Here is a 26448-nt window from a genome sequence, read left to right on the forward strand (position 1 = left end):
GTGTGTGCCCCTGTGCTGCGTCTGGCCAGTGATGTGATGTGGCAACTTTACCGTCAGAGTTCTCTTGTTTAGGGTCCCCTTTTGCCTTCCATTTTGGGAAAAAATGCCTTACTGAAGTGTCCTCTGAGGGAAATTTTTTATATTGACATCACAGTAACTAATATGAATGGTAATGCACAAAGTAATAATAGTGTAATTGTATTTATTCTGAAATCAGTATAGGGCCTCATGTCTAAAGTTAATTTAACTTTTGCCAATACCTAACAAAAAATGTATTTTTATACTGAGTTAGTGGCAAATAAATATTTTTTTGTTCAATATATAACACAAAATACTACCATGTAGTTTATTTTTGTCCATTTGTGTACAAATCTTAGGAGTGAAGGGTAGAGGTTTTCACAAACTTTTACTTAATAGTATGACTGTACCTGACAAAACCTTTACTCAACCTTCTGTCAAGGAAAAAAGAAACTCTTGACATTTTTCTTGTTCTTTCATGTCCTCCTGAGTTGCTCCTTCACAGCTCCCTCCCACCCCTCCAGCAGGCACCCCATTGTTGTGATGGTGGACCTACTGTACACACACAGCACACATGAATGGATGACATAACACCCTTCTGCATGAGGGACAGGTCATAGTCTTTACAGGAAACATACTCGTCCATAAATAATATGTGCTGCTTCCTAAGTACAAAACTGTGGCGACCAGGTGCTGCCATACTATCAATTGCTTGTGGTGTCTGTCACGCCACCATCAAGTGGCTTGGAACGAGCATCTTTGATGCTAAATAGAAAAGATCTTGCATTCATAAATAAGTCAATTCTACACTATTTTCACATTTATTCACCAAATGTACGTAATACTTTTCCAAAAGATCCACGTCTTTCAAATAAATTATTGTCTGTAAAAAAGTCAAGAATCGGTACTCACACACGCACACTTTGAGCTACATGGCAAACGGCATCAGAACTCAGAAGGGTCATGGAATATCCTGTTATCCTCGCTGGGGTCTGAAGGATTAATGAACACACCCTCCATGGTCAGCCACTTGGCCTGCACACCCGGCCGGTTCAAACCTACCACCTCGTTCTGGCCGTGGATGGGGCGGCCGTACTGCTGCCCAGTCACCCCCAGGTACCTGCGAGAGGGAGGGAGGTCACAGATTACTACCAGGCTCTGAAAATGTACCTGAAATAATATATTCCTAGTGATTGGCTGTACGTCCATATCCATAAATCATAGCACTCTGAAAACTGTACCGTACCTGGGCATGGGATTAACCTTTGTTCTGAATGACCTCCCACATGAGTAAAGTATGGCCCACCTCCAAATAGATGAATCTGTCAAAAGTCAACTTACATGTCTGTGTCAACATGTCTCAGCATAACATCTTGGTTGCGGTCCCACGCCTCCCCATCGCAGATCACCATCCAGTCGTCTCCAGAGTCTCCTTCACCCTCCTCCCCAAATGCTGAGATTTCCTGCTTGTCAGAGAGCGGGGACGAGAACTGGTGGGAGTGAAGGTTCCTCTTGGTGGCTAAGTGCTCCAATCGCAGTGTCTGGCCACATTGCACGGGCTCCCTACGAATATGATAAGGCATAAACTGCAATGAAGCTAATGAGTTCAGTCAAAAATTATAATTCAATGCTGCTTCAGTATGTGAGGGGAAGCATGAGAATTAGCAATGGAAGGAAAGTGTGTTGGAAAATGGTATTTCTGGGAAAAAAAAAAAAAAAAAAAAAAAAAGGCTGCTGCACTCTACTTGCTATATACAAGTAAGACAAAGCATGAAATAATAATCAAAAGGATAATACCTCAAAGCTTGTTCATGGAAAACATATCGGTTGATATACACCGCAAACTGTCCATGATAAGTAGTTTATTCAATAAGATGAACTTGACTGAAAATACATGCATTACACATCCATAATGATGAAGTCTATGAAAAGTCATTATGATATTGTTGACCAAATCAAAACAAGAGGATATCTTACCCTCGTTTGCAAGATTTTTTGGCTGTTCCCTTGAGGAGCCAGTTGGAGTTGTGGTCTTCCTGCTGTGGTGTGCCGGTGACACTCTGCTGACCTGACCCTGACCCATACTTGACATCGTGGGAGTGGAGACGCACCTGCCAGACACATGGGTAACATTCACCATTAGACTCACAAATGCTCTAAGATGGGACATGGATTCAAGAAACTAAGAGAAACAGCTTGTGATGAAATTAATGATTACAACTGTCCATCTTAGTGTAGATTTATAACAATTTTCACCCTTATAAAATATTATTTTTAAGAGGTATATATATGAAGGTTAGTTGAAGATATACATGACAACAAAGAGGTATTTTGTATAATGGGTAATGAGAGATGGGCATGTTAATAAAACCAATTGTAACTCCAGCCAATATTGAGATTAGGACAGTAACTAAATAACAGGTTGGATTAGGTTTTATCTGATTGGGTTTAATTACTGCTGAAAATCAAGGACAGCTATAAATGCAATAATCACTGCCCATCCACCATCAACCCCAACACAGGCCGTTCTCCCACATGCTGCCAGCACACCCAGACCCACCTTATAGTAAGAGTTGTACAGCTTCACCACAGAGCCACAGGTCACATGCTGCACCCCTCGTCCTGAAACAAGAAACCCAGTCAACCTCGTGAGTCCAGCAACGCCCTCACACAAATAAAACTAACACTCCCTATTACCCATGTGGACCACATTGCCACAGTGCATATATATATATATATATATATATATATATATATATATATATATATATATATATATATATATATATATATATATATATATATATATATATATATATATATATATATATATATATATATATATATATATATATATATATATATATATATATATATATATATATATATATATATATATATATATATATATATATATATATATATATACCTCGGATAATATTCATGAAAGCTAGCCTCGGTCTGCATGTGTTAGCCGTGTTGAAATACCTCACAGAAATAAGTTGCATATAAATGGGGCAGGGGTCCAGGGGGGGCACAGCCCCCCCCTGCTTAGGAGGTTATGTAAAGTTCGGTTGGAGTAGTTTAAATACGCTCCCCCACCCGGTAAAACTAGGGAACAACAACTTCTCCCACTCCACCAACCCAGCCCCCCCTACCCCCCAACACAAGCCTGGGGACCTGTGGGGAATCGGGGTTGTTGGGGGGGAGGAGGCAAGGTATTATTCTAGTGTTTGCCCATACTCACCCCTCGCAACCAAAATTGGCTAGGGGGCCATTGAGACTTCGGGGAATGCGGTGGTAAACATGAAATGCGTCGCAAATGCATAGCTTTTGAGTTATGAGGGGTTGAAAAATACCCTAGATGTAGGGAAATTCCTTACAATTACTTAGATGTGGGGAAATTTCATACATTCCTGTTTTTTTTTTACAACGTACGGAAACCATGCAAGGTAATTATTGAAAATCACTCCGCACCTCGAAAATACGATATTACGCCTCCATATTGTACTTAAGGGCATATTATACATACAGACGATGTGTTTACATGGCGACGCCATTGCAATATGAGCAGCGTTGCCAACGATCCGGTTAGCAATGATACGCGAGGTGAGACCAGGTCGACCACGCGTGGTTATTTTTATTTTTTTTTGGAACACGCACCTTTACCTAATACTATTTCCAATGGTACACTTGGTTGGCGATGGGACGCTTAGTTAGCCATTAGCCCACGCATGTGAGACCAGGTCCACCACGCGTGGTTATTTTTTTTTTAGAACACGCACCTTTACCTAATACTACTACCGATGGTACGCTTAGTTAGCCATTAGCCCACGCATGTGAGACCAGGTCCACCACGCGTGGTTATTTTTTTTTTTAGAACACGCACTTTTAAGAGGGGGGGGGGGTCCAGGGGGGGGGCGCAGCCCCCTCGTTAGCAGGTCATAAAGTTTGGTTGGAGTAGTTTAAATATGCTCCCCCACCCAAATACCCCGAGTTCACGCAGGTCCCCGAAGATCGTTGGGGGAAGGGGATTAATTCGGCTTCTTTACTTTTAAGTACTTTTTTTTTTTTACTATGATATATGGAGGCGTATTATCGTATTCTGGAGGCGCGGAGTCAATATCCACAATCACCTTGTATACTGGGAATACAAGCCCGTGAAGCAGATTCAAAATCCGGTCAGTAAGGATTCACGTGTTCGAACAGCTCGGGCAAGAGGTTCGAGAGCCTGCACTTCCTGCACAAGCTGCAGTAGTGTTAAAGGCGCGGTGTTGGAGGATCCAGGCTAGCTGGTGGTTTTACTTGTGTCAGTGATAAACAATGAAGATACACTGTGTTTGGTGCCACGGACTCTACTTGGAGGACAGAAACCTTGCGATGAGGTGACAACCTACTAGTGAGAGGGCATGAGTGTGGTGGAGGCGGTTTATGTGAGCACAGATGGCCGCCAGTGCCACACCAGATGGTGAGGTGAGCATCGTTTGGTGGGTTCACGACGCTTCTCTCCCAAAGCAAGCTTGGGGATCCACTGAGTGCGTGGTTTTCGTATGGGAAACACTAAATTCGTCGCAAACGCTTATTTTAGTGGTGGTGGGAGGAAAAATTCCCTAAATTTAGGGAGTTTTTATCCCCCCCCACTAAAAAAAAAAAATGCGAATGCAACGGATTTCGTGTCCCCCACCCGAAACCCCGCATTCCCACCAGGTCCCCAGGCTTGTATGGGGGGGAGGGGGGAGTATGGGCAAACACTAGAATTTTACCGAAGGCAAAATCACTGAAAAATGGGCTTCCAAAATATCGCTAGAAAAATCCCTAAATTAGGGAAAATTCCCTGTTCTCGAAATTAAGGAAAATCCCTAACATATACTCTCACATGCGTGGGCTAATCGCAACCCAGTGTAGCATCGTTAACCAAGCATACCATCGCTAACCAAGCGTAGCATCGCTAACCACCCCAAAACAGCTCTGAGCCATGACTCAAGCTCATCCGGGGCTCGGGCTATACACAGCCCTCAGCACTGCAGCCGTTGGGCTGCATGTTCTAAAAAATAAATAACCACACATGGTGGACCTGGTCTCACATGCGTGGGCTAATCGCTAACCAAGCGTACCGTCGCTAACCAAGTGTACTGTCGCTAACCAAGTGTACCGTCGCTAACCAAGCGTACCATCGCTAACCAAGCGTACCATCGCTAACCAAGCGTAATGTCGCTAACCAAGCGTAACATCGCTAACCAAGCGTACCGTCGCTAACCCCCCACATGTATGATGCACTTGAAATTGGTTCTTTAGGGTGGGTGAGCATATTTAAATTACTCTCACCGAACTTTACATAACCTAACCTCGACCCCCCTGCTAACCTTGGGGGGCTGCGCCCCCCCTGGACCCTCCCTCTTAAAGTACTCGAACCGAACTTTGCGAACTGCGACCTATACCTCCATGTGTTATACTTGGTAAATCGTAAATGTGCGTATGCCAGAAGGCTAAGTTAACTAAGGAATGTACACAAGGTCACAATAGTAGATAAGGATTGTAAGTTTTGTAATGCCAGAAGGTTAAGTATGGAATGTACACAGGGTTACAAAAGTAATTAAGTATTGTAATGCCAGATGTTTAAGTTAAGTATGGAATGTATAGTAAATGTGTGTATGCTTCACCAAATACTAATAAAAGTCAAAACTGAAGGGTATCCGGCCTGACCAATGACCTGACCCTACCTTTGACACACGCCAGCAAGGAGCACAGACACAGTATTCCCTGCAGCCTCATCCTGTGTGTGTGTGCGGCTCCCTGACACCCTCTGGTCGCCCTGGCCGTGGAATAAACCCTCCTGACTGTCTGCAATGGGCTCCTCAGTGATGTAAAGGGCAGCGCCGGGCAGTCAGGTGTTTACGTCCTCCTCTTCCTCTTCTGACTTCGGCTTCGACTTCGACTTAACTTCTTGTATCGCTTCTTAGGTCCTCCTCCTCTTGGGCCTATCCTCTATTTCCTCACACACTCTAGTTCTCAATGGTGGTATATTCCCCCTTTCCTCACTATCATACACTGTCGCAATATATAGTTTTCATATTTTATTTCTTTCCTCCCCCGTGGCGGCAGCGATGACGTCACCATAACACACGTCCTCCGCCCTCATTGGTCCTCGCTTCCACTGCCCTGTCAATGTAATAAAGGAATAGAGAGTCTAATTACGTAACTTCCGCCGTTTAGTTAATAGTCATACACTTGAATTACCAGTTACTACCGAGTTTCACGTATAAATACACTCATAGAGACATATCAGAAAGATTTGTAGGCCTATTGGATAACTGCCATGCCATACTGTTCTTATTAAAACCACTAATTTACTTTGGGTTCCACGAATAATTACCTTTGGAATTTTTGTTTTAGCCATAACGTAAGTGTCATCGTCTGAAGGAAAAGAAAGTGAGCATGATTATAGGAATATTATGCCACTATATAGGCCTTCACACTTTATCCAAACTTTCGGCTATGTGAAAATTTATGTAGTTACAATATCCATATGCCTATTTAACTGTTCGACTAGATAATGGTCGGATTTGCCATATTTATACTGTATAGCAATGATGAGCCAAGCATGACGTCACAATGAGGAAAATCAATGCTTCCCGAGTGGTCGTCATGCCTCCGCCACCCTGGGCCCAGAGGTGCCAGCGGTGGTAATGTTCCCTGGCCCATGATGCAACACCAGCTGATCATTCCAACAACACGGAAATTTTTGTCATATATCACCAGCAATATATCTCATGGCTGCATTAATTACTAGACAATATATTATTTACTCCCCAAAGCCAAACTACATGACAATATAGATGCAAGATGGTATGTAGGGCGTCTGTAAATGGCTTTTTAGATCAACTTTCTCCTACAAGACGGGGTTCACTATAGAGCCAAGTCCCGGACACGCCATTGGCCGCCCCAGCAGGAAGTGACGTCACCGTTAATACCCACCAATCAGATCCCTCTCCTCGCCACGATACAGCTATGACGTCACGGGAATCCTTGAGCGACTGGGTGTTTGTAAACATAGACACGTTGGTCGTCCTGTTCATTATTATGTGCAAAGTTTCCCTTAAGTAGGGCGGCGAGCACGGGCGTGGCCATGGAGGTGGACGAGTTCCCCGCACAGGAGGCCGCCCTGGATACGGAGGTACGTGGCCCTGATCGCCGTCCCCGAGGCCTCGTCCATAGCTTTGTTCTCGCGACAGAAAACGAGCCTCGCGATTACCATTTCCTGTTTTTGGCAAAGTCATTCCGTGTGTCTATGAGGTCCTGTCGGGTCGTGGGGGCGCCTGGGCGTGTGAGGGCGTGCGGGCGTGCGTGTGGCAGGGTGCAGGGCGGCAGGGGAGGGGTGTACAGGGGCCTGTCATTGTCTGCTGCCCTGCCAGGCCTTCACTCGGACATGGGGGACACACTCCACTTCCTGAAAGTCACTTATTAGTTCCCTTCCTGCTCTTATCAATATACTCGTGAATTTTGGGGAGCCCCCGACCACAAATGTTAAGTTATTGAACTTTTTACCATCACTGCCATTGTGCTGTTTGTATAATAAACCTTTCTTTTCAGGAATTAATGACCTTCAATGATAATAAAGTATTTTTGGCTGCAAAAATAGTACTGAGTAGCATTTCTGGTACTTTTTTGTAAACTATCAGTAATATTTTCATGAAATCATCCTAATGCCCTTATCAGGAGTTAGGTGCAGGATTTATTGTTATCAGTTATCACCTTTTTACCAAATTAATGATTGAACAGTTCAACAAATATAAAAGAGCTCTTTTTTTCACAAAATTTTTAGGGTTGACCACCCACGCACAAGATCTCTGCAAGATTTCACTAGAGCTTCACGCACACACACCCACCCACCCAGACCCACACCCATATATATATATATATATATATATATATATATATATATATATATATATATATATATATATATATATATATATATATATATATATATATATTTATTTATTTATTTATTTATTTCAAGGTAAAGACATTTTTTTAATAATTAATATCACCAATGCTGGCATAATTATTTCCAAGAAAAATCATCCAGGTCTAAAACATCAGGTTAAAATTCATAAGCTAAATTGTATACAGTAATTATAATACTTTTGGGTTGTAAAACAAGTTTGGCAGGGTTAATTTTTTAATATTTTAGATAGACCAATAGCACCAAATAATAACTGTTACAGAATGCACCTCTGTAAAACTTAATAATTTTAATAAGTATGGGCCATGTAAATGATTTCCAAGGAATAATATTGTTCATGGACTAAGTAAATAGATCGATAGGATGAAGTAGATACATATAGGTAGATAAATAGATTGATAGATAGAGAGATAAATATAGATGCAGATAGATAGATAGATAGATAGAATATAGATAGATAGTAAAGTATAGAGTAGATATAGATATAAATAAATATAGATAGATAATTAGATAAAGATAGATAATATCTCTCTCTCTCTCTCTCTCTCTCTCTCTCTCTCTCTCTATATATATATATATATATATATATATATATATATATATATAGAGAGAGAGAGAGAGAGAGAGAGAGAGAGAGAGAGAGAGAGAGAGAGAGAGAGAGAGAGATGTATGTGTATGTATGTGATATATAATCAAAAGTTTTTTTCTTCATATATATAATAAGAAAATGTCTACATAATATGTTGCAGCTATAGTGAACATGAGGGGATATCATAGTACTGTTTGAAGAGAATAGGGATAAAATAAAATAAAGTGTTTGGAAGGTATTGAGGGAATATATGTCTAGATAAGATAGCAAGGCAAAGCAGGTAGTTTTATACAGCCAACTCATTTATTTACTTTGGACCTTGAATCAAGACAAAACAAAAGGAAAGATGCATTAGAACTTAGAGATTTTAAGAGGTGGATATAATAGTGAAAGTGTAAGTATGATGAATATAATTGATAAGTGTATTTATATGAACATGTCATATTAAAGGAACCACGCAACATGATCTCTAAAGAAGCATGGGTGAAATGACACTCCTATAGTGTTTAAAAAAGAAAGGGGGGGGGGGGGGAGAAATTAATATGGAAAAAAACAAAGTACATGGTGACTGGAAGAGAAGGAAGAGAAAAGATTAAATCAGGAAAATATCCATGTGGATGCTGTGGGAAGGGAGTAGTTGTAAATTCAGTCTTGTGCACATGTTGCAGGCAGTGGTGGCACCTTAGATGCTCAGGCCTCAGAAATGTAAGAGGAGTGCAGAATTTTACATGCCCAGCTTCTGTAAGGAGACAGCAAGGACAAAAAACTGAGAGGGATGAACTAGAGGTGAATGGAGGAAAGCTGGATGAGGTAGAACATTTCTGTTATTTGGGAGATGTTATGGACTGTGTGGCGGGAGTGGAGAGGACAGTGAGAGCGAGAGTGGCGGCAGCGTGGTTAAAGTGGAGGGAGGTGGCTAGTTTACTTGTGAATCGTAGCATCCCTCTAAAGAGTAGAGCAGGGGTGTACCAAGCATGTATTAGATCAGTGATATTGTATGGAGCAGAAACATGGGCTCTAACTAGAAAATTGATGGAGGTATTGAGAGCAAGTGATCGCAGAATGCTGAGGTATATGGCGGGGATTGGGTGGCAATTAAGACAGGGTATCCAGTGCAGATGTAGCTAACAGATGTGAAGTAGAGGTCCTGGAAACAGTGCTCCGAAGGGAAAGACTCTGATGGTTTGGGCATGTGAAGAGAGCAGGGGAGGATACAGTGCTGGGAGTTTTGGAGAGATTGGAGGTAGAAGGAAGGAGACCAGTTGGTAGACCTAGAAAAATGTGGAGAAGGTGTATGTATTCAGGAAGACTTGGCATTGATGGGATTGGATGAGCATCGGGCAGAAGAAAGAGTAGAATGGAGGAGAGCCATAAAGTGTCCAGCCCCTCAGGAAGAGTGAAAACAGACGTTAAACGAAATTATATATATATATATATATATATATATATATATATATATATATATATATATATATATATATATATATATATATATATATATATATATATATATATATATATATATATATATATATATATATATATATATATATATATATATATATATATATATATATATAGAGAGAGAGAGAGAGAGTGTGTGTGTGTGTGTGTGTGTAATTCACCTCTTGGTCTGCTGGGTCTCTCTAAGACAGACAGCCATTCCCCTACGGAAGAGCACAGAGCTCGCAATACCGATCTGTGTGTGTGTGTGTGTGAAAGGATAAACTAAAATAAGTTGTAGGTATTAGATTGCCTGTCAATATAATGGACTGTTGAGGAAATTAGAAACAATTTCAAAGGCTAGTGAAAAGTATGAGGTGCATGTAAGTTTCTGCACATCTGGAGTGGGGTCTCATGATTTTTCCTGCCACAACTTGCAGGACTTCATTTAAAAGGAGGGGGGGAAAGAGTGTCATATGTACTACAAAAGCAAGATAATTTTATAAAGCAATTAAGACAGTAAATCATTTAGTTAAATATTAAAGAAATAGTTACTGACACCCTAGGGAATCTATTTTAAAAGTAGGATATCAAATAGAAGAAAAGAGGTTAGAAGAGGATGAGAAAAATGTGAAGGCCAGTTGTGTGTGTGTGTGTGGGGGGGGGGGGGTGAGGAATGCCCATTTAGCACTGTGAGGTGGTGAGGGAAAAGGAGGAAAGCTATACCACACGAAAAATAAATGCTTGATAACTTGCATTGATAAGTAGAGGTTGAAATTATTTGATCAAGTAATGTCTTCAGATCACTGTTGAAGACTATTGACAATGAGCAACTATGTACTGTAAATTACTGTAGGGGGAAACGGAGAAATACCACATAAAAAAAAGTCAAGGTCACAAAATCACTATATAGTACTACCCCCTAATACTATACAGGCATAAACTGAAGCTTAATTACTTGCATTGACAATTAGTGGGTTCTGTAATTCTAACAAGGGATGTCTTCAGGCAACAATTAAAGTACTACTGCATTAGTAACACGAGCACCAGAGAGATGCCCTTTAATGAGTTCCCACAGCTGCCAGTATCAGCGCTACCTTATATTTATAGCAACAACCACCTGTTCACCACAACACGCAATTAACCACAGCGGGAGGGAAGACACTAATAAAACGGACAGCAGTACTCACAGTTAATTAAGAACTATGTAAATCTTGCATCCTGTTACACAATTAGTTGCAGTCCACGGGGCGAATTTTTTTTTCCTTTCAACTGAACACGTAAAAGAATGACGTTCTGTTACAGGCACTTGTGGTATATGTAATGGGAGACATATTGCCCCCCTACCACAGTTAATTCTCGAGTATTTGTGACGAGATAACCTTAAGCTAGTTACATGTGCGTATGTGTGTGTGTCACGGCCGGGGGGAAGGCAAGGCAGAGCACCCATTACCTGCCGGGTGGGTCTTGGTGCGTAGTAGGGTGACTTTTCCTGGCCATCCCCCGCACACGTCACACGGACTTCGTAATAGCTCAGTTCAACGTAATACCGCAGTGAAACGAGTGTAGTAGTGAGGAAGGCACACATATATCTGCCTATCTGAGGACGGCACACTAGTACTCTCCCCCAGGCTCCCAGCAACTTTGCAGCTCACTCACGCGTAGAAAAAGTGAGTTGTAAGCTGTTTAACGCAGGGGACAGGACCACAGGTTTTCCAGGGGCGTGCATGAGGCAGGCCAGACACGCAGACATGGCCTTCCTCACCGCTCCAGACAGAAAGGGAAGGAAAAAAGAAGTCAGACAGGGCCGCTCTTTTTCTCTCAAATTCATACGTTGGCAAATGGTTTTATGTGTCACGCACGCTGTAAATGCACTGACCTACATTCCCTCTTGCGTGTATGTGCAATCATTGACGAATAAATCGGTAATCTAGATAAAAAAGGGGTGATATGTAGATGGCAATGTGTTTAAGTCCCGGTTAACGTCAAGGGAAATTGTTAGCTTTCGGAAATACCGTTATAGCGACCATCTCAGTTACTACGAAGCTTCCCGGGGTGTTGCTATGATGCCTGTGTGGTGTGTTGAGGGTGTCTCGCTATGGCAACATGTGACACACTCGTTCAGTGGATGCTCTAAATGAGGCGCAGAAAGTTGCATACATCTACTGCGTATATTTTGTAAACTATTTTATGGGGGACATCGTAGACCGTCACAAGTTGTATTTCGAGTAGCGGGGACGGCTCTGGCAGGCTCGTTGTGGCTTACTAGCGTATTACTGGTGTTCTGGGGTGAATATTTAAGGTTATATATATTTGACAAATCGTGGGCTGGGTGGCGTGGGCGAGGATCCACGCCGCCAGGTGGCACGCAACTATGGCACTTATGTTCTCCCCTCGTCATCCTAGTGTGTCCCTCTCTCCTGCGGGGACAGAGCACTCCTACGCCTACTCCGCATGGTAGGATCCCTAAACCCACGCTAAGTTATCGTTCTCGCATCGTGTAAACCCAGAGATTATGCCGTAGGAGGTGCCAGGCGGGAGTAAATGGGTGTGTAGTGAGAGCGAGTGCGAGGAGTGCGTGAGGTGGGAGGGTCGTGGGTGGCGTGCGTCGCAGGGCGGGTGTCAGCGGGTAGTGCGTAGTTACGATGCTAGGCTTTGTCGGCGACGGAGCTCAGGCGAGGTAAGACGCAGCCACCACCGCTCCCAGCCTGCACAGGGAACCCTTCAGGACCCACCCCGGGCGTAGACAGAGCCGGGGGACATGTGTAGGGCAGCCTCTCTTCGGGCGTGAGGTGCCTGAGAGGGCCGCGGCAGGGGCTGAAGGAGGGAGTGACAGGAGGTGCCGGTGAGCTAAGACGCACCCACCACCGCCCCCAGAACCCTCAAGTCCCACCCCGGGGTTGCACAGGCTGGGAATCATTTAGGGCAGCCTGTCTTCGGGCGTGAGGTGCCTGAGTGTGCCGCGGCGGGGGCTGATAGAGGAATGTGACAACTAGGTGCCGGCGAGCTAAGACGCATCCTCCTCTCCCAACCTGCACAGTGAATCCCACAGGACGTACCCCGGGGTTACACAGGCCGGGAATCATATAGGGCAGCCTGTTTCGGGGGTAGGGTGCATGAGAGGGCTGTAGGAGGCAGGTGACAGTAGGTGCCGGGGAGCTAAGACGCATCCACCTCCGCTCCCAGCCTGCACAGTGAAGCCCCCAGGTCCTTCCCCGGGGTTACACAGGCCGGGAATCATGTAGGGCAGCCTGTTTCGGGGGTAGGGTGCATGAGAGGGCTGTAGGAGGCAGGTGACAGTAGGTGCCGGGGAGCTAAGACGCATCCACCTCCGCTCCCAGCCTGCACAGTGAAGCCCGTCCTTCCCCGGGGTTACACAGGCCGGGAATCATGTAGGACAGGCTGTCTTCGGGAGGGAGGTGCCTGAGAGTGCCGCGGCGGGGGCTGAAAGAGGCAGGTGACAGTTAGGTGCCGCCGGCGAGTCAGTGGTGTGCTTGCAAGACGGCGGGTGGTGCGCAGTTGACAGCTCGCACCACTTTCATTCTCGGATTTCATTGCCACATGGGGCGGTCATAGTGTGCGGTAGGCCTAGGACGCGGCCTTGCACCAGTGTCACGTCGCCCTCCGCCGTGTGACAGCCCCTGACCCACCACACGCCATGATCCAGTGCAAGGTGTGGAGAGTGCACCGAGTTCATTCATTGGGGAGCAAGACGCGTACTCAGTGACATTACGTAATATTTGCTTTGGGTCTATGATTATTTACGCTTTCTAGGCCGTAAGAGAAACGTGTGCCCCTCTTCAACCTTCACTGTAGTTTAGGTAGGTAGTTATATGGGTTAATTTACGCCAGGCCGCCCGTGTGGTAGTGAAGTGAAAGGCCTGTTGAGGAAATTGATATGTTCGGTCACCACACAGGATGGGAATTTCACAAGCTGATTGAACGATTTTTAACCCAAGAACTACTACTGTGCATTGTTTTATGGGGGATACTATTTTTTATACTGTTCATCCTCTTTCATCTTTCATTATAATTGCTTGGTTATAGGTTCATAATATGCTCATGTGTGAAATATGAGTGACATTTTTTTTTTTTTTTCAGGGCAGCAAGCGGGAAGGCACTAAGAGAGGGAGGAAGCCAGGCCGTAAAGCCAAGTCTGACATGAAGGCTAAACTAGGTATGGCTGTACTACGTGTTATACCCCCCCCCCCCCTCTCTCTCTCTCTCTCTCTCTCTCTCTCTCTCTCTCTCTCTCTCTCTCTCTCTCTCTCACACACACACACTTCTTACAGGCTATCATAATTAATAACTTTTTTTTTCAATTCTGACAGCAATTTAAAGAGAGAGAGAGAGAGAGAGAGAGAGAGAGAGAGAGAGAGAGAGAGAGAATTAGTTATGACATACTTTTCCTTTATATTCTTTAAAAGATTTGGGCTACTTGAACTTATATTATTTTACTATTATCCTGATGACAGAACCCAGGGCATTTATACCTTGGGAAATAAACATCCTCATAGTCATTACCATCACCTTGCAGAACGCAGTAGGCAGAGTGCAAGGGAATGCCGTGCCCGTAAGAAGCTGCGTTACCAGTACCTTGAGGAACTGGTGGCCAACAGGGAGAAAGCAGTCATTGCTCTACACCGAGAACTGGAACAGGTGGGGCCCTTAATGTGCTGATGAGATGGTTTTCATAGGTGGTGTTTGTTCATGATCACCATACCAGTTAGTGCTCATCAAGAAAGAAACTACCCTAAAATATTAACTGAAGTACAAAAGTGATGACCATTCATTAACCCGTCCGCTGCAATTGGCATGGATTTGACTTCACTGGTAGCATATAGTCCCAGGTAGTTTTCTGCCTCTGTGGTGGGCAGTGGTGTGTTTCCCATGTGGTATTGGTATGCTGGATATCCCCTCCCATGGTGCAGGACTTTACATTTTTTTTCACTGAATTGTAGCAGCCACTTTTTGTTCCATTCCTGTAGTTTGGTTATGTCTTCTTGTAGGAAATCTGCAGTCAAGGGGTTAATCTGACAATGCTTCATTTAGTTTTAGGTCATTTTTTTAGTTTCTTGTTTCCTGTTATAGTCCAACCAAATTGTTGAGTCCGTTTGGGCGGAGGCTCCCGCGGGTCCATTCCTACCCTCTGCTCTGCCACACAGTCCCAACACCCATTTTTTCCTATCATATGTTACCTTTGCCTTACATATGAGAGGAAGAGATAGGTGTTGGGACTGTGTGGTAGAGCAGAGAGGAGAAATGGACCCACGGGAGCCTACGCTCAAACGGACTCGACAATTTGGTTGGACTTCAGTACAGATAACTCTCGATTTACGTGAGTTTGGTTTATGCGTTTTTTAAATAACGCGGGGTCAAAAATCAAAATAAATGTTAAATTTACATGTTGTTTTCACTTAAACGCGATATATTATGGAGTGGCCACCAGATGTCTCACGCAACTGGACTCACACGGCACCGCGGCCACACAGCTGAGCTCAGTTCTTCCTGCGTGCCACTTGAACAACAATACAGTACCCACGCTGCCACGCTACTCAACAATAGGGGTGGGCAGGTGCAGGTACCAGTACCAGTACTAACGGTACCAGCTATACGGTATGGTACCGGTTCCAGACTGCTCGGTACCGGTACCAATACTAGCCAGTTGCTCATGGTGTCCCTCATTTCTTCCTCACACGAGTGAGGCTGAGACTGAGTGCCTGAGTGGATATCTTGGTGATGTGGATATATTCCCTCTCTCTCTCTCTCTCTCTCCACTGAATGAAGTGAATATTTATTTTTCGATAGAAACCTACCTCTTGTTTGATTTACATTGTTTTTGATTTATGCGACCTCTTCAAGGACACAATACTCGCGTAAATCGAGTTACCTGTACTAATTGGTTAACAAACTCCACCAAGGTATAACTCAATCTTTGCAGGTTGTGGCACAATACAAATAGGATAAATACTATCTCACTAGATGTCTTGCACTTTCCATTTCCTCCCAGATCTTACAGTAACTTGATGCTTTATGTGATTAGACTCTCCTTGTTCTTTAACATGTTGCTTTGACAGGGCTGATTGAAGGTTTGCAGGGTCCTTGGGCATTGCAGTTGTTTATGAATTGAACAATATCAGAATATGAAATGAAAAAGTTAAAATGTTTGGGGGATATTGAAAAAATACCTTAGTTCTGCAGTGGGCTATTAATGAGTGATGATAATGATGATGAAAGAAAGATCTTTTGAAACTGTCTAGAAACTTAGCCATTATGAGGTGAGAATAAGACTTGCTTGAATACTTGCTGTAGATTATTGCTGGGAAAAATTCTTATCTTTTTTAAATACCTGGGTGAGACCAAACCTCAATATGTGACTTGGCAAAGCATTTTTATACATTCTTGGTCAAACAATGTTCATGTCTTATTTTCTTGTTATTTAGAAGTTTATTTTGTATAGGTAAACCTCAGTAACTATAGGTAAAGGACCCTCGAACATTCTTATGTCTTAACATGTTTCTGAGTTTGAAGATTACCTCATACCTGTATATGTCTAATTACTTTTGAACTAACTCAGCCACACATCCCTAATCCTACGAGGTATTCAGTTTACCTATTGGGCCACATCACAGCTCATTACTTTTTCTACTGTAGTCTGTCACACTGAGTAATTCATTTAAACAATCTGAATTATGCCCTTTAGTACATATTACTCACTCGTAGCTCCTTACAAAAATGGCAAAAAATGTATCTTCCCTTTGTCCTAAATGGACTATGACATTGTATTTATACCGAGACATTTCTACACTGTCGTCTTCATGTCATTCCAGATTAATGATATCTTACTGGTTTGCTCTCTTTGTTGGGTGGCAATGTAGGTGACACAGAAATAAAAGTCACCCAGGCCTTATGTAGGTGGTGTTTTATGCACTGAAATTTGCAGCTATATTTTCTGCATCATACCATTAAAAAGAGATAGTGGGATAGTTAGTGACATAATTGCTAAAGTGATTACTATTAGTTATGACTGATAGTAATTAATAAATAAATTGTAATTAATTCTGAATGCTGTAATGTGGAATTCAATATTAGCATCAGTATTTTCAGTGTACAGTACCCTCTCGAGTTTCGCGCTATCCGAGTTTCGCAATCCTCGAGCTTAGCTAGCGTTTAGTCCTAAATTCTTACCATCACGACTTTTGTGCATTACCACCACGAGTTTCGCACTCCTTTGACATGTACGGGTCATGTCTACCTACCGTCGGCGTCATGCGTGCTGCCTTAAAAGGCGGTGTCCAACCATTGGGGCTATGGGCAACCGCGGTTGCCCATATGCCCAACTGGGAGCAAGTTGTTGGTTGTCCGTATGAATGGAAAACGGTTGTGAGTACGAGCGTGGGTACCTCATGGCTGTATGTAAACGAACAGACGACGGCAGTGGCTGAGGAGTGAGGAGCAGTGGAAGATGGCCCACCAAGAGACTCGTAAAATGGACTGGCAGAGCAGCTTAGCTTACTACTTGATTAACAAGATAAGAGAACACCCCGTGCTGGGGAACCACAGTCCAAAAAACTTTTTTCTCAAGTCAATGAAAACTGTAGATCTCCCAGTGATGTTTTCCTCTTCTTCTTCTTTTGACCTGTAATGCATGGCAGTGACGGTGAAAAGTAACAGTGGAAAATAGCAAAAGGGCATAGAAAACTAAAATCAGGGAAAGAAAAGAACAGAAAAACACCAAAGTTCAGGGTGAAGTGTATAAGTGCACACTGTGAAGTAAATAAGGGTCGCTTTCACAGTCACTGTTTGTTTTGATCGTTACCAATGGCGCCAATTGACGCTATAGTTTTCCACGTGAAATTGGCCTAAGGGGCAGTGGTGGCTGCAGAGAAAGCGACAGGTGTTGAGAGTGTGTGGTAAGGTGCGGGGCGAGGCTAACCCTGCAGCCGCCACGAGGTGCCGTTGTAAAGGCAATACCTCCGACACCATCACATCACATCACTACCCATCGACCAGTTTCACGTGGAAATACTTGAGCGGCGATCACCGCCATTGGTAACGATCAATACAAACAAAATGACTGTGAAAGCGGCCCTAAGTGCATGTTGTGAAGTATAAAAGTGTGGAGAAGGAGGACCTAAGAAGTGATACAAAGCATTACAGGTCAAAAGAAGAAGGTCCACTATACACTGGCCGGTGTTGCGAGAAATATCTTCCCGCTGAAATTAGTCATTCTGCTGTCCACCATGCATGCGCGCTGTGGGAATACACAGCATTAAAAGTGTTAATTTGCCTGGATTTGTTCTTTTTTGTCCGCTTGTAGTCTTTGTGAGCGGTGAGGGAAATATGGAAGCAGTAAGCAAGTTGAACCTCTCTGCGAGCTATTTTGCGATTGCGGCGGCAGTTTACGTTCAATAGGCATTGAAAAGTCAATCATGATGTTAGTGATTTGATGATATATAACAGAAAGAGTTAGCAGATTATACCATAACACACAGAAAACTACCAGAAGCTATAGGTTTGTCCAACTGTACCACGGGTGACCGCGAGCAACCACCCTTACATTAGCAGACGACACCTCGTGGATCACAAGCGTGTATTCAGAACTGCCAGCCAATTGTAAGGCAGCTGCCTTCAACTGCAGCTTCAGAACGACCTGTTCTCACTTCCCATTTTCTGCCTATTACTATTTTGAGATAACAAGAGAGTAAAGTTGAAAAATATTGTGATAACAAGGGAGTCAAGTAAAAATAAAAATAAAAATCCACGGGCCGGAACCAATAAGAGCTTTTTCACGTATTTCAATACCTCGAATTTCGCGATCCTTGAGTTTAGCGCTATACCTTCGGAATGAAGCAAGCGCGAAACTCGAGAGGGTACTGTACATTTATTTTTCTTATTTTCACAGGTCATGAAATGGCTGTGGTTAAACTTTCATTTTATTTTCCAGTATCGTGCATGGGCAAAAGAAATAGACGAAGGCAAGATTCCTGAAGGTGTGCTGAAACTGATTGAGGACGAAAAGGTCAGGAAAAATGAAAAAGAGTGAAATGGTACCTGGAGCTTAATCACTGGGCTGAGACAAATTGACGTATTAAATAAGACTGTATTCGTACATCATTCCTGTCTTTAGGAATTTCAATGTTATTCTTAAATGAAGACGTAAACTAGAATATTTCAATTGTCACAGTGTTAAGTGGTGAGGAGGGATGATGTGTCCTGCCCTCCAGCTTGCTGCCGTCTCAGGGTCTGCCTGCTGACAGGTTCACTTTGTTTTGTTTTTAGTTTCTTTAATACGAAAATAATTATAGACTTTAATTGCTTGATCATCACCTGTAGAATTCATGCATTCATTCATTTCATTAGGTCATTCATCCTTCATTTCATTATCATCCTGGTGTCTGATTGGTTTACTAATGCCAAACTAAGTATAAAAAGTACTTGACCCTTTATTATTGTAATAACAGTTACTATTATTATTATTACTATTATTGGAAATGTTTAAATTCATATACCAAATAAAAGTGAAAACAGCCATTGGTGTTTTTCTACATCCAACTTCTTGCACATTTTGCAGACTCCTTACATTCTTATGTTCTTATCTTTGTCCCTAAACAGCCAAGCAGCCAGGGTTTCCACTCATAATAGTACTATTTTTGATGAGGTCCATGGGAAGCATTTGCTGGTTGCAAGTTATGGGGCTGTTTCTATTTCACGTCACTAAAGAAAAAAATTGGAACATAGGCCGGGTGCATGTGGCCTTGGGGCTCATCTGTCTCACTGGCCCTTGAGCCCGTGGTGCTGCATTTATGTGCACAAATAAGTAAATTCATCCACTCAGCTTTAATTACTCAGTATTTTATCTTGGAAAGATTAAGTGAAGTTGTTTAGTTCAGTGTTTTATTAAATAAATACGAAATGATAAATTCACAAATTCTGAAGACTTACAATTAAGCCAATCAAATTACCACTAAGCCTTCTCCAATGCCTAAAACGATTACTTACGTCTAGAACTGGAAATTATCACAATTTTATGTACAAGGCAGCACTGCATATTTTGAAATATGCTCATGTTCTTATTCTGCCATGAAATGTATTGCTGGCATTTGAAAGTATACAGTTTAAATTCAAAATAACCATATATACATTGTCTCCAAAGTCAAAATTTTCCTTCATTAAAACTTATCAGTAGAAATTCATCACACTTGTGCAACCGATTCTCTACACTCTTCATACAGTCTTTCAAAGACCTCACACTTTTATTTGTCCAGTGGAGAAAGTCAGGTCTCAATTCTGACTAATTCCCAGCAAAGGTGGACAAATCAGCTAATGGTGATGTTTGTGCTAGTAATTAGCAGTGTAGGGTACATAATCTAACTGGAAAATTGTACTGAAAGATAAAACATGTAGGTGACAGTAACCATAGAAGCACCATATACTGTGTTTTCAGATACATATAAATCACAGACTTGTGAATTCAATGGTGCTGTGACTGAACCAAGTGGTCAATGCCAGATTAACCAAAGTTCACAGGGGCCAGGTGGCTCTATGGGCATGGTGCTCGGCTCATGACCAAAAGGTTGTGAGTTTCATTCTGGTGCCTCCCAAATATTCTACTACAGCAACTCCTGGGAGCTTCTTGGAGAGAGAGACAGAACTCTCTCTATATGGTCTTGGCTGCCTAGCTGCAGGGGTGGGGTAGGGATTCTTAAATCACCATTTATAACCAAAGCTCACTAGGGTTATGTTACTTTATCTTTGAATGAATATGAATTCCTAATAAAACACTTCATTGTGCTCTTCATGTGACACACGTATTAGTAATTTCAAGTGTAGGATGAATGACTCAATGTGGACAATGTTGGGGTGACTGAATATGTAAAGGATGGAGGAGGTGGAGAGGATGAGGCTTGTGAACACTGAGGGATGAGCTGTGACAGACAGACTGAAGAGGGCAAGGAACAAAGTGGTACTGAGCCAACGGGTTGTGGCTCTTAATAAATAAAATTTATACATACTAATGGACAGTAAGTAGAGCTACCATCAGATGAACCAGTGGCCAACACTAGCAAACATGGATGGTGCTTTTTGGTTATATATATATATATATATATATATATATATATATATATATATATATATATATATATATATATATATATATATATATATATATATATATATATATATATATATATATATATATATATATATAAAGATATTTAAGTAAAACATACCCACCATCACAGTGTAAAAAATATTGAATGGAAAGTACAGTATTCAAAATTCTCAAATTTCTCATATAACTCTCGGTATATAAATAATTCAACCTTATACATCTATCACAATCTAGCCACAACAGCATCTGAGATATACCATTTATTTTGCAGACACTTCCCAGGCTTTGCTCTTAACTTAAAATGAATGCAGGCTCAACAACGCTAATGGAAGAAAATGTCTGATGTCCTTCCAAAAAGCAATGCATTTGACCCCCAACAACAAAATGAGATTTACTACATGAAACAAGAATCAATTATAATCAAATGGCTAAAATACAAATTGATAAATGCAGATGAAATGATGACATAATGTATAGTGGTAAAAAACTCTACTGAATATATATATATCTAAAACTGTACAAAACAAACCCCTAATGTGAACGGCTTACCTGACATTTATGACTCGGCCTTTGTCAGGGGCACCTGGTCTTCACTCTGGGGGAGTGGCACCTTGCTGGAGCCAAATAGCTTCACAAACTTGAGGCTGCTGAGGACGGCCACGAGCAGCATGACGGTGCAGATGGTGAACATGGCCTGGGTGGAGCTGATGATGGTGTTGTTGTGCACCAGCATTAGACTGGCACAAGTGATTACATTGGTTGGCACACGGAACCAGTTCATGATGCCAGCACGCAGGTCCTCGGGGATGACCTGGGAGCGGAGGAACCCGATGGCGGGGAAGTACATGCCCACGGCCACCTCCAGTATGAGGAAGGACAGGAAGGACAGGTAGAGGTGTGTCTCTCCCGTGGAGTAGACGCAGATAGACATGGCGAGGACGGCCAGTGTTACAGCACATACTAGGAGCTGCTCGGCGGTGAACTTCTTGGCCAGCATAATGGAATAGAGAGAGGAACCTACCATGATGCACACCATGAAGCTGGCAAACACCATGCCCAGGGGAGGGTTGCCTGAGCTAAGCACTGGGGTCCACTGGAACACAAAAATGTACATGTTTGCCTCAAACAGGGACTGTACGATGCCCAGGTACAGGATGGTCTCTGTGAATAGGATAGAGCGCAGGCCATCCATGCAAGAGCGCCTCAGGTCAAGAGTCTGGTTACCAAAGTTCTCTTTCCACGTCTTCATAATGATCAAGCCGGCCATTATCAGGAAGGGTATGGCCAGCATGAATGGGGCGACTGGGCCATAGCCCAAGGACTCAGCAAATATGTTGGAGAACACCCCAGCATTGATGGCCAGCACACCATTCCAGAAAGTGGCCTTGGAAAATGTCACCGAGAGCCACTCATTGGGGAAGTCATGTGTTTCTGTGTGCTCATACACATACCAGGACTCAAAGGTGGAGAACAACATAGAGGTTGAGATGCCACCAAACACACGTCCCAAAAATAGCCAAAAGAACTGTGAGCTGAGCTTGGTCAGGCAACAGAATGAATACATGACACAAAATGTCAAGGCCATTTTCTTCCTGCCAAACCTGTCAGCCAGGGGCCCAGTGGTTGTCCCAAACACAACACTGCTGGCAAAACCAACAACATACAGGAGAGCAATCTGGTTGCTTGCATAACCATAGTGTTGATACAGCTTGTAAACATAAGGTCCTTGGAGCCAGTCAGAGAACAGTGCCATGAAGTACACCAAAAAGAATGAGTGCTGAAACCGCTTGAAGTGTGGATTGTTTGCCGAAGAGATTTGGCTCTTTGTTTTCATGGCAAACACGTGGAACACCAGGGCCACCAGGGCCAGGAGCGTGAAGGAGCCGTAGATGAAGGCCTCCATGACGGCAACCTTCCCCACCAGCGGCAGCACAAAGAAGTCGGGGATCTGCAAGGAAAAGTGTTTCTTGTGCAAATATAACAGGAAAATTTTGTTTGACTTTTTTCACAAACACACACACATCATATACAGGGTGTAATATATATATATATATATATATATATATATATATATATATATATATATATATATATATATATATATATATATATATATATATATATATATATATATATATATATATATATATATATATATATATATATATACACACACACACACACACACACACACACACACACTATATGGAATTCTTTTTCTGTAATAGGCCTAATTAAAAACATTATTTAAAAAAATATATATAAATAAGCCTTACCAGAGTGAAGTTTGTTGCGTTCCCTTCACCTGGCATGCTAGGTCTGATGTGGCTGGAGGCAGAGTGAGGGAGGGGGAGAGTAGCGATGGGTTTTGTTTGCTATGCACAAGTGTTCAGGATGGCACAGGTGAAGTAAACAGGTGAGGTGGCAGGGAGGTAAGAGTGGACAGAGAGAAAGTTACTAGGATAAACAGGTAATAGCATGCAACAGCAAACATAGTACAATGAAAATGTCTTCCTTGATTTGTTATATTAGTTTCTCTTTAAAAAAAATTATACCTATGGATGGTATGATTTCCAAGGAAGATATTTATGTTCCTGTTCTTGATACCACATAGTTTCAGTTACAAAGTAGGTTTACCAAGCTGAGCACACCTGTCTAATTAGTACACATAAGAAATAAAACAAATGGCCTGATAAACAAAAAAGTTAAAATAGTGAATGTTCAATCTTACCAACCTTAACTTTGATAATACCTGTCTTTCATTTTCATACCTCACATGAGTTTTTCAAGGTCCCATAATGACTACTAATATGACTCTTGAGTACAAATTGGCCAACATATTCTAGAGACCTCCTGTGCTTTCATGGTTCAAGACTTCAGAACTGTATATGCTCTCTTAATAGTTCCCTTGGTTATAAGTCTTTCATATATCTAAACAATGGCTACATAGGTGTACCAGAGGATTTAGTGCAAGAAAAGGCTACTTTGTGTATTCCCTTAGACATAGGAAGGGTTCAATTGCAATTTAGAGGTGATAGGTAGGTACCCATTTAGAGGGACTAGATACACATACACAAAATAGACCCAGCAGCCCCATCCATTCTTCCATAGCTGTAGGAGCAGACTGGTTGGATGAAAGGAGGTTGATGTCAGGAGTCCATGTTACCTTGGAGATGGATGAGGGATGGGGCGGGGCTTCTGGGCTAATTTAGTGTAAGGTGACTAAAGAATTGTTTAGTGAGAGAGGGAGCCCCATTGAGCACCTGATCCAAGCAAGGTTACCATCTGATTAAGGGGTTTGTTTACCATTTAAGGGGGCTAGGTACCCATTTAGATAGGCTAGATTAACGTTGCTCACCTAGTATTATTTAATGTTTAAGGGAGGCTAGGTTACCATTAGAGAGGGTGCCCAGTTAACCACCTGATTGAGGCAAGATTACCATTTCATTAAGGGGAGTTAGTTTACCATTTAAGGGGGCTAGGTACCCATTTAGAATACTGTTACTCACCTAGTATTGTTCAGTGATCAAGGGGGGCTCGGCGACCATTTGTGACAGTGTGTGCCCAGTGACAACCTGATGAGGGACAAAGTTAAAGGGTGTTTGGTTACCATTTAAGGGGCAACATTACTATTTGCTCACCTATTATTGTTTAGTGTTTAAGGGGGGCTGGGTAACCATTAGAGAGGGGGCCCACCTGATCGAGGCAAGGCTACCATTACGTCAAGGGGTGTTAGTTTACCATTTAAGGGGGCTAGGTACCCATTTAGACAGGTTAGAATATTGTTGCTCACCTAGCAAGTATTTTTTGGTGTTTAAGGGGGGCTAGGTTACCATGAGAGAGGGGGAGCCCAGTTGACCTCCTGATTGAGGTTAGGTTATTATTTAATTAAGGGGTGTTAGTTTACCATTTAAGGGGGGCTGGGGTACCATTAGAAGGGAGCTTGGTTACAAGTTCAAGGTTGTTAGTTTAAAATTTAAAGGGCATTAGGTTACAATTTAAAGGTTGTTAGTTTATAATTTAAGGGGCATTAGGTTACCATTTAACCCCTTCACTCCGGCAACGCCAACGTCGGCGTCACCGCTAGTCCTCTTCTAAACCTATTAATCCTCTTCCATTTCCTCTTAATCCTCTTCTAAACCTCTTAAGAGGAAATGGAAGAGGATTAAGAGGAATTTAGAGGATGATTGAGAGGTTTAGAAGAGGATTAATCCTCTTCCATTTCCTCTTGACCCTTTCCATACTGTGACACCGACGCCTGCGTCATGGATGGAAAGGGTTAAGGGAACCCAGTTACAATTTAAAGGTTGTTAGTTTACCTTTTGATGAGGAGTTAGGTTACCATTTAAGGGTAAGGGGGGAGGTGGGGGCTAGGTTAGAAATAAAGAGTGGAAATTAAAATCTGATAAGGGTAAAGGTGGAGGCATACACTATAGTCCTCAGTGCTCAGCTTCGTCTCATTGGCACTTTACCCAACGGAGCACGAGAACCCATTACCCCATGACACAGGGTAAGTGTAACATCCAGGTTACCACAGTTTACGTTCCCCAGTGTCCCCAGGTACACATTTTTTGACCAGACCAAAAGGGAGGATGAACAGCTGGGTGAGGTACAGACCAAGATTCAAACCCTAGGCCCAGGATGATGCAAAATATAATGGTATAATTCCATTTTATGAAAAAAGAAATTATGAAGAAAATAACAACACTGATAAAACCAAAGCTTGAATATGCTGCAGTTGTGTGGTCGCCTCACAAAAAGAGGGATATCAGAAAGCTGGAAAGGATACAGAGAATTGCAACTAAAATGGTCCCAGAACTCTCGAATATAACGTGTGAAGACAGATTGAGGGAGATCTGATCACGCTGTATAAGTTGGTAAATAAGTTTGAAGAGGTGGATAAAGATGATCTCTTCTTAATTAACCGCAAGAACACAGGGGCTGAGAGGACATGGGAAGAAACTTAATAAAGGAACCTGTTTGAGTGACTTGAAAAGGTATAGTTTTTCACATAGAGGAGTTAACACATGGAACAGCTTGCGGGAAATGGTAAATAAACATAAGTAAAAATAAAAGTATACACACACACACACACACACACACACGTACACGTTACATACAGGTGTTCATGGCCCTCACCTGTCCAAGCCGTTAATTAAAAAGCCTTCCTGACTGTCATGGACCTTCTCTCATGGCCTCTCAGCAGCACAATAAGACAATCAGCACCTCAGCAGCCTCCACACAGCACTCAGCCCCTCACGCACACACGCACACACACACACACGTACACACACAGACACACGCACGCACACACAC

The 26448-nt window shown here is 42.5% G+C and overlaps 3 protein-coding genes across 6 annotated transcripts; 1 reads left to right on the top strand and 2 right to left on the bottom strand.

The window, feature by feature from the left end:
- Positions 1-332: 332 nt before the first annotated feature.
- On the bottom strand, positions 333-6143 carry LOC127005477 (stromal cell-derived factor 2-like). The gene is made up of 5 exons (XM_050874372.1): positions 5739-6143; positions 2579-2640; positions 1996-2129; positions 1360-1581; positions 333-1138 (listed from the first exon to the last, which is right to left on the bottom strand). The coding sequence occupies exons 1-5, from the start codon at positions 5788-5790 to the stop codon at positions 964-966; spliced, it is 645 nt and encodes a 214-aa protein (XP_050730329.1). The 5' UTR covers positions 5791-6143; the 3' UTR covers positions 333-963.
- Positions 6144-7026: 883 nt separating this feature from the next.
- Positions 7027-19548, top strand: LOC127005479 (cAMP-responsive element-binding protein-like 2). The gene is made up of 4 exons (XM_050874373.1): positions 7027-7192; positions 14118-14193; positions 14554-14675; positions 18964-19548. Exons 1-4 carry the CDS (start codon positions 7145-7147, stop codon positions 19060-19062), a joined length of 345 nt encoding a protein of 114 aa, XP_050730330.1. The 5' UTR covers positions 7027-7144; the 3' UTR covers positions 19063-19548.
- Positions 19549-19896: 348 nt separating this feature from the next.
- Positions 19897-26448, bottom strand: LOC127005476 (molybdate-anion transporter-like). Of its 4 annotated transcripts, none has more exons than XM_050874368.1 (4): positions 26272-26448; positions 24642-24707; positions 23409-23460; positions 19897-23080 (listed from the first exon to the last, which is right to left on the bottom strand). In XM_050874368.1, the coding sequence occupies exons 3-4, from the start codon at positions 23442-23444 to the stop codon at positions 21689-21691; spliced, it is 1428 nt and encodes a 475-aa protein (XP_050730325.1). In that variant the 5' UTR covers positions 23445-23460; positions 24642-24707; positions 26272-26448; the 3' UTR covers positions 19897-21688. The 4 variants fall into 4 exon arrangements, with proteins under 4 accessions (XP_050730325.1, XP_050730326.1, XP_050730327.1 ...); XM_050874369.1 differs by having other exon boundaries at positions 23409-23507; XM_050874370.1 differs by lacking the exon at positions 23409-23460.

This window comes from Eriocheir sinensis, chromosome 30 (genome assembly GCF_024679095.1).
Source record: "Eriocheir sinensis breed Jianghai 21 chromosome 30, ASM2467909v1, whole genome shotgun sequence".
Lineage (NCBI taxonomy): Eukaryota > Metazoa > Arthropoda > Malacostraca > Decapoda > Varunidae > Eriocheir > Eriocheir sinensis.

Excerpts from the sequence above, each read along its gene's own strand:
- LOC127005477 (XM_050874372.1), bottom strand. The coding sequence starts at position 5,790 with ATGAGGCTGCAGGGAATACTGTGTCTGTGCTCCTTGCTGGCGTGTGTC. Across the intron at positions 2,641-5,738 it reads CTTGCTGGCGTGTGTCAAAG|GACGAGGGGTGCAGCATGTG; the intron begins GTAGGGTCAGGT and ends TTCTTGTTTCAG. Across the intron at positions 2,130-2,578 it reads TGTACAACTCTTACTATAAG|GTGCGTCTCCACTCCCACGA; the intron begins GTGGGTCTGGGT and ends TGTGTCTGGCAG.
- LOC127005479 (XM_050874373.1), top strand. The coding sequence starts at position 7,145 with ATGGAGGTGGACGAGTTCCCCGCACAGGAGGCCGCCCTGGATACGGAG. Across the intron at positions 7,193-14,117 it reads AGGCCGCCCTGGATACGGAG|GGCAGCAAGCGGGAAGGCAC; the intron begins GTACGTGGCCCT and ends TTTTTTTTTCAG. Across the intron at positions 14,676-18,963 it reads TACACCGAGAACTGGAACAG|TATCGTGCATGGGCAAAAGA; the intron begins GTGGGGCCCTTA and ends TTTATTTTCCAG.
- LOC127005476 (XM_050874368.1), bottom strand. The coding sequence starts at position 23,444 with ATGCCAGGTGAAGGGAACGCAACAAACTTCACTCTG. Across the intron at positions 23,081-23,408 it reads ACGCAACAAACTTCACTCTG|ATCCCCGACTTCTTTGTGCT; the intron begins GTAAGGCTTATT and ends TTTTCCTTGCAG.